Source organism: Engraulis encrasicolus, chromosome 6, assembly GCF_034702125.1.
Source record: "Engraulis encrasicolus isolate BLACKSEA-1 chromosome 6, IST_EnEncr_1.0, whole genome shotgun sequence".
In the NCBI taxonomy this organism is placed as follows: domain Eukaryota; kingdom Metazoa; phylum Chordata; class Actinopteri; order Clupeiformes; family Engraulidae; genus Engraulis; species Engraulis encrasicolus.
This window is the reverse complement of record NC_085862.1, coordinates 17,038,699-17,046,126: the sequence shown is the minus strand read 5'-3', so window position 1 is coordinate 17,046,126 and position 7,428 is coordinate 17,038,699. Positions and strand designations below refer to the sequence as shown.

Here is a 7,428-nt window from a genome sequence, read left to right as displayed (position 1 = left end):
TTGTTTATGAGGGGAAAAAAGTATATGTGTACGTAGTGCAGCAATTAATCTTTCAAAAAATCTAAGTGGTCACAATGTTGGTCTATTCACTGACTATTTATTTACGTTGATAAAGCAATTTGCTGAAAATATGTCCTTTGGTGTGATGTTAAGAAATAAATATATTAAGTAATGTAGAAATGGCTTGATTGAGTCTTATGAACATTGTTACACTCTTTATATTTATTGCAATTTTTTAAAGTCTTAATTTAATGAGAAATTACCATTTAAGTATTTTTGTTCCCATTAGATGTGAGATTATTAGAAACCTTCGAGGAAAAACAGGGATATCTTTCTTTTAAATGTTCAAAATTGTCCGAATTTATACTAAATTTTCAGGGATGATAATTTGTTCTTCCCTAATGCAATATTCAGTGTTTATCAAACATATTGTTTAGCTCAAACAAATATTTGAGCGTTTAAAACATGTCACACCGTAGGACATTCATGTCACGCTAAAAGACAGAAATCTAAAACTGAGCCAGAAACAAATATATCAACATGATTATTTTGTCTTTTGATCATAATATAATGTTGTAGTCAATATGGACCTACACTTTACACTTATAAGTCTTTGAATCGTCGATTATCAGCCTATCGTAACTCTTAATGACAGCCATGCGGTCATTAAATGTAACCTGCAGAGCTCATAAGACTCATACTGAAGTGTGACCTTGGCATGACCATCACACTTTTGTAGGTATGCTATGACTGTCACATCATTGAACCTGTAGTGTGTAGTGGCCAGTGCCTGTTTGGTATCTCAAGCTGGACAGCACATTTATGCTGTATATTGAGCTCTCCACAGCATACTTTATTCATCTATACTCCTCTATATACTCTCTCACTGATCTTTCCTTCACTGTTACCGTTATATTTTATGGTTTCAAAGCACCATTAATGACATTTTATATAATTTGACAGTATCTAAAATCAACAGCAAATATTCATCAACAATGCATCAAAGTATAAATTCCAAAGGCCAATAAAGGAATAAGTAATTTGAATACACAATATTTATCTAGTCAAACAAACAAAAAAAATGTACTACCAGTTGTTTTAAAAGCTATTTCTCAAATATCTAGTCCATTGGTGCGACCTGTTTGTCCTTTGGTGTGATACTCCAAAGTGTCACACCATAGGACTTTTACCATCACACCATAGGACTTTTACCATCACACCATAGGACTTTTGAGCTTTTGAGTTAATTTAAAGCCATGTCGTTGCCAACAGAAATACAATTTCACCTTTAAAAAGAAGCATTTTCATACATCTACATAAGAAAAAAATATGAAAAATATACACTATTGTCAAAATGTATTTTGTGGCTGTCACACCAAAGGACTACAAAACTAATACATCTTGTGGTAGCAAAACATAATTGATTGACTGAAGAACTCTGAGAGAAAAATCTAAAATCCACCCTTGCCATTGGCTTCTTAAGGGTCTAAAGTCACAATTTATGTACCGCTGGAGCTTCAACAATAGATAATTATCCACAGAATTAACCAAAAATATGATGTCACACCACAGGACATTGTTTTCTGCGACAAAGTTTCATAAGTCCATACGGTCTCAGAAAAACAGGAAAAAAATTAAGCATTGCCTCTTGCTAAAATAGACACCTTGAAAAACATGCCAGGGTTGTTTAGACAAATGACTGAGCTTTGATTATTTATTTAAAAATGTTTTAATATGGAGAACCAGGCTTGCCTCAGTCACACCATAGGACAAATGTGACAAAATTAAGTATACTTATTTAAGCTCTGTATTTATTACACATTACTTTTTCACAACAACGACATTAGTTTAATAATTTAAAGCATTGACAATTTTGAAAGCATGAATTTACTTAATTTTAAGAGCCTGCGACAGCAAAATGTACACGTCACGTCATCTACCCATATATGGGTGTGTGCGTGTTTGTGTGTGTGTGTGTATGTGTTTGTGCTTGTGGGCGTGTGTGCCCGTGTGTGTGATTGCGTGTGCACGCACCTGTGCGTGCGTGTATGCGTGTGCGAGCTTGTGTGTACATGCGTGTGTGTGTGCGTGCATGCATGCATGTGAGTGTTTCAGTGCGATTGTGTGTGCGTGTGCGCGTGCATGCTTGTGTTTCAGTGCGACTATTCCTGTGTGCATGACTGTGTGACTGTGAGTGAGTTGAGAGAGAGAGAGTTTCATTTTAAATAAGCTCTATTTTGACTGGTGTGATGAATACCAGCCCACACCCTGGAGACAGGTCACTGTGTTACAGATGCTTAATAATTCAGAGGCTGATAACAGATGGTCTGGACTCCAAATAACAACCTGAAATCCTCTAGGTGGAGAAATGGCTGTTGTTGGCTGATACAGACACATACAGTAGTGCCAGTGTTGACACCTTGCCAGAAGGGTGTTTTTTTGTAATGATAATTTATTGGAATACCTCATGGGTAGATATGTGTATCCTGAGAAAATAAGCTGGACAGAGCTCACGGAGATTGTATGCAGTGGCTTCGTGCTACTTTAGTGAGTTCTGCCCAGCTTATGTTTGCCCAGCTAAGCCAACTGCTTACTCATTTAAGAAGTAGATGTCTTACAGCAAGTTACAGCATGTCCCAAAACCCATCAAGATTTTACCAAGACCAACTGCAAATCCCTGAACTGGGTCGATTTAACAAGAACATTGGTATTAAGATATGAATCCCTTAACAAACGGGGGACGCACTCATTTCCCAACCTGTCCCGTCTCTCTCTCCCAATCATTTCCTGTCTACTCTCACACTGTCCTATAATAATAAAAGCCAAAGAGCCCCAAAAAATACTTGAAAAAAGAAATTTGAAAAATCCCTTAAGAAACATCCTCTGTTAAAATATTATTGCCACCAAAATGGTTAATCGGTTACATGAGACTCCTTGCATCGTCATAGCAATGTATTTATGATGCAGTTGAGTGTTTTCAGAAAAGAGTGACTAGGTCCATTTACGGGCCCACCTGCAGTAAAATGTGTATTTATTTTATAGATTTCTTTAAAGGTGCACTGTGTAATATTTTCAGTAGTTTATTTCCAGAATTCATGCTGCCCATCCACAAATGTTTACCTTTACCTTTTTGAGCAATATTGGAATTTAATCTACAGTACAAAGTATTGCATCCCTGTTTGTCAAATGTGCTGTGCTGTATGAGATGTAATCAATTGACAAGACAGTTTAAGACTTAGAAACACTGAAAGGACACGTAAATAAGGCTTCAAATGTAATTTAATAATAATGATGACAATAATAATAATAATAATAATAATAATAATGATAATAATACAAAAAACAATAGCAATAATAATAGTGCATGATATATAATGACATTTTAAATGTGAATTAAATTAAATGTATTTAACACAGGAAGCCCATCTCTCTTGCTAAGTCCAAAATGCCAGGAATAGCCTCAAGTTTCTCCATAGCATCCTCAGGAAGAACAATACCCCCAGTGAGATCCAATGCCTTTGCATTGTTCTCTGTCTTCTCCTGAGACTGACGCTGAGTAGGGCACACTGACTGCATCATCAGCTTTGTGATGTCCTCAGCCTTACCCTTCAACTCTCTGTACTTGACCATCATCTCACCATGGAGATTGATCATCTTCAGGAGGTCCTCTTTGCTGTAGTGAAAGCCAGCGGTCTGGGAGTGAGTCTGGGTTCTACCAAAGGCCCCAGTGGAGAGGCTCGCAGGAGCTGCAGACGTGGACGACATGACGTCAACCCTTAGAGCTGCTAGTCCTCCGTGGGTCATGATGCCAACCGACTGGGCTGGCTTGATGGTCTGCTCGCCATGAAAACTCCCTACTGGCAGATTGAGATTCCCCACAAACTTTAGGGGTCCAAGCTGGCTCAGCAAAGCAGCTGTGCCATCAGATGTAGGGATGAGGTTGTTCATATTGGATGGGCAGGTTGTAGCCATGTTGGGAAGAGCAGGCCCCACAAAGGAAATGTCCTTCCTCATCGGAGTCACCACAGGACCGGTGGAGGCCAGCTGGCTACCTCTGACACTGGTGGACTGAGGGTGGATCAAGTTGCCCACAAATCTCAGGGTCTGAGGTGCTGAGGTTGGCAGGTTGGTCCTACCATGGTACTGCTGCTCCTGGGAAGTGGCTTGCCCTTTTTGGTACTCCTTCCAGTACTTGCCTTCAAATATACAGTAAGTATTAGGATCACATGTAACATAGGTTAAGTTATTGACAACATTAAAAGTAATAAAAGATTATGTTCTTACTGGAAGAAAACCGTGTTGCCCGCACATATTTGTATGGATGCTCAGACTGGGGCCTCCAATGAGAGGCCATGCCCATCTCTTCAGCAGAGTTGACATGGGAAAAGACTCGCTTAGAATGAGAATAGGGTTCAGCCCCAATCCATGATCCACTCTGGTGGAAAGTTTTCGGACAAAAAGACATTGAAAATCCTTAGAAATCGCTCAGAAATCGCAGAGGTCTATCACAAGTGACTTGCTTTCAGCCTGCTCATGTGAGAAGTGACTAGATTTTGCCAACATTCTAGTTTGAACATTCTATTCCTCTAAAAATCCAAAGCTCATCATTCTAATGAAAACATTTTGGTTGCCATGCGATTATGATGTCACCAAGAATGCTCATTGCAGGAGGTTAAGTTCCTGTTGACTGAATTGAACACTGAAATGATGAAAAGAATAAATAAATAAGTAAATAAATAAATGAATAAATAAATAAATAAATAAATAAATGAATAAATAAATAAATAAATAAATAAATAAATAAATAAATAAATAAATAAATAAATAAATAAATAGATTAATTAATCAATGCTATTATATATTATAATACATTATAATATATTATATATAATAATAATAACAACAACAACAACAACAACAACAACACATTTAACATTTAGCTTAGTTGATAATAATGATGTGCACGTGTGCGTGGGTACGTGTGCATTTATGTGTATGAGAGAAAGAGAGCGCAATATGGACTTTTTCCTCGCTTTCATAGCAAATTGATCGGCACTCTTCAACACCAAATGACGGGTTTTGGAAGTTGGAAGTGTGTGTGTGTGTGTGTGTGTGTGTGTGTGTGTGTGTGTGTGTGTGTGTGTGTGTGTGTGTGTGTGTGTGTATGTGTGTGTGTGTGTGTGTGTGTGTGTGTGTGTGTGTGTGTGTGTGTGTGTGTGTGTGTGTGTGTGTGTGTGTGTCAGTGACGACTTTTGGTCATAAAAATTGGGGAGGACAGAGGGGTGGTGTCAGTCAGATAGATGCGGGTAAATGGGGTTCGCAATGGCAGATGTTTAGTATGAGGTCGTATTAGGTAACTTAACTGATATGGCATTGTGTTGTCTGGAAAGCTGACTGATGACCTCTATAAAATAATAGCGACAAACTTTGTATAACACATTATCATACATAACTGCCAATGTGTTTGAGGGGAAAGAAAGAGAAGAGAGAAGAAAGTAGAAAGTTTCGGTAACACTTTATTTTAGGGATACATCTATTAGCACTAATACATACAATGTTAATGCCTGTATAAGTAACGTTTAAGGCATGCACAAAGCAAATGCTAAGGCCTACTAGGTCCTTACTAAGGTTAAATTGGTAATAAATCCCTTATTGTGCATGAACAAGACATTTGCGAATACATGCCTAACAAATGTTTGATTTTGCTTTGTACATGCCTTTACAAGTTACTTATACAGGAACATTGCATGTATTAGTGCTAATAGATGTATTCCTAAAATGAAGTGTTACCAAAGTTTCATAGGGAGTACCGTATGTCTAACTTTGACCAAAGACAGCATGGCTATGTATTATAAATGCACAGTCAAAGCCATTCTTATTCCCATTTATAAAGTGTTAACCCCCTTTTTGGAAACGCAAAGACAGGCATTGAGACTATTATTTCTGCATGTAGGAGGCTGAAACGAGACTACATTTTAAAATACAGGATTAGGTAGTTTGCGTGGTGCCTATGGCATGCCTGTCTCAAAATCTACACCTTCATGAGAATGTTTTTTCATCACAGAATGCCAGCAGTTGATGTGAATATGTATGGCGGTATGTAAAGCAAATATTTTGTATGAGAAGTGTTTCTAGCGACACTCATTCGGGTCGCTCTGTCAAAAGTTACATTTGGGGTTCTCTGACAGTGGACCGTGAAAGTGGTCATGAGAGTCATCGTTCACTTACTATTGACTCAAATAAGCATCGGCTGACTTGGGACAGTGATTAATTAAACTTGTTGTTTTACAAATTGTTGTTTTAAGTGGAGGTTTAGAGCTTGCCCACATATCATCATGTTATTTGGCTAGCATTACCAGCAGCACAATAGGCTCAATATTCACACAGGGAGCGCAGATACTGTTTGCACCAGTTTTTGGCTACAGTCGCTGAACGACTACTTCTAGCAATGGGATTTAGCTTCCAATGTGCCGGAGGTACTTTGCAAATGTATAGGGACATGCCAATGCTTTTCGGAGGGATGCAAATGCATGGCCTTGTCTTCTCAAGGGCCCTTGACTGAGAGAGAGAGAGAGAGAGAGAGAGAGAGGGAGAGAGAGAGAGAGAGTTTGCACAAAAGATAGAGAGAGAGAGAGTTTGCATAAAAGAGGGAGAGAGAGAGACAGACAGAGGCCAGGCACATGCCATAGATAAAGACAGAGAGAACAAGACAACAGAAGAGATGGAGGTAGACAAACAGATAAAAGAGCAAAAAAGCTCAAAAGAACAAAAGAGCATCCGGGCCACAGGACATTTAGTCTGATTGGACATAACCTCTCTGAGATCTCAGGCAGGCATAATGGAGCGTTTTTCAGCAGTGCAGTGGTCCCCAAACTTTTTTTTCAGCTGGGACCCCCCTTTGGGACCTAAAATATTTTCCTAACAATCCTACCCCTCACATTCAAAAAATGACCCACCTTTTCTGCCCTTTAATATGGCTACATTTTAATTCGAAACTCACAGGAAAAGTAAATACATTTATGAACCATAGAAAGGAATACTGTTACTAACAAATGTATTAAATGCTTTCATCATATATGAAAACTTGTTCTCAAGGTTTTATGCAAAGAGTTCCATCTCTCTGTGACCCCCCTGCCGTACCTCCGTGATAGCCACTGGGGGTCCCGATGCCCAGTTTGGGAACCACTGCTGCAGTGTATCTGGGTGCCTCCCCTTCCCAGTTTATCTCTGTACTCTGCTCTCTTCTCTGCAACAAAGTAGCTGTCCTCCACAACTCCCTACGGCGAACAATGGAGACCTATTTTCTATCATTAGCCAGGAAAATCCTGTAAGGTATAAGTAGAGGTGTGTGTGTGTGTGTGTGTGTGTGTGTGTGTGTGTGTGTGTGTGTGTGTGTGTGTGTGTGTGTGTGTGTGTGTGTGTGTGTGT

The 7,428-nt window shown here is 38.9% G+C and overlaps 1 protein-coding gene across 1 annotated transcript; it reads right to left on the bottom strand.

Moving 5' to 3' along the window:
* Nucleotides 1-3,366: 3,366 nt before the first annotated feature.
* On the bottom strand, nucleotides 3,367-4,520 carry LOC134450220 (uncharacterized). Its single transcript, XM_063200079.1, has 2 exons — nucleotides 4,285-4,520; nucleotides 3,367-4,196 (listed from the first exon to the last, which is right to left on the bottom strand). The coding sequence occupies exons 1-2, from the start codon at nucleotides 4,463-4,465 to the stop codon at nucleotides 3,409-3,411; spliced, it is 969 nt and encodes a 322-aa protein (XP_063056149.1). The 5' UTR covers nucleotides 4,466-4,520; the 3' UTR covers nucleotides 3,367-3,408.
* Nucleotides 4,521-7,428: the final 2,908 nt, after the last annotated feature.

Excerpts from the sequence above, each read along its gene's own strand:
- LOC134450220 (XM_063200079.1), bottom strand. The coding sequence starts at position 4,465 with ATGTCTTTTTGTCCGAAAACTTTCCACCAGAGTGGATCATGGATTGGG. Across the intron at positions 4,197-4,284 it reads GGCAACACGGTTTTCTTCCA|GCAAGTACTGGAAGGAGTAC; the intron begins GTAAGAACATAA and ends GTATATTTGAAG.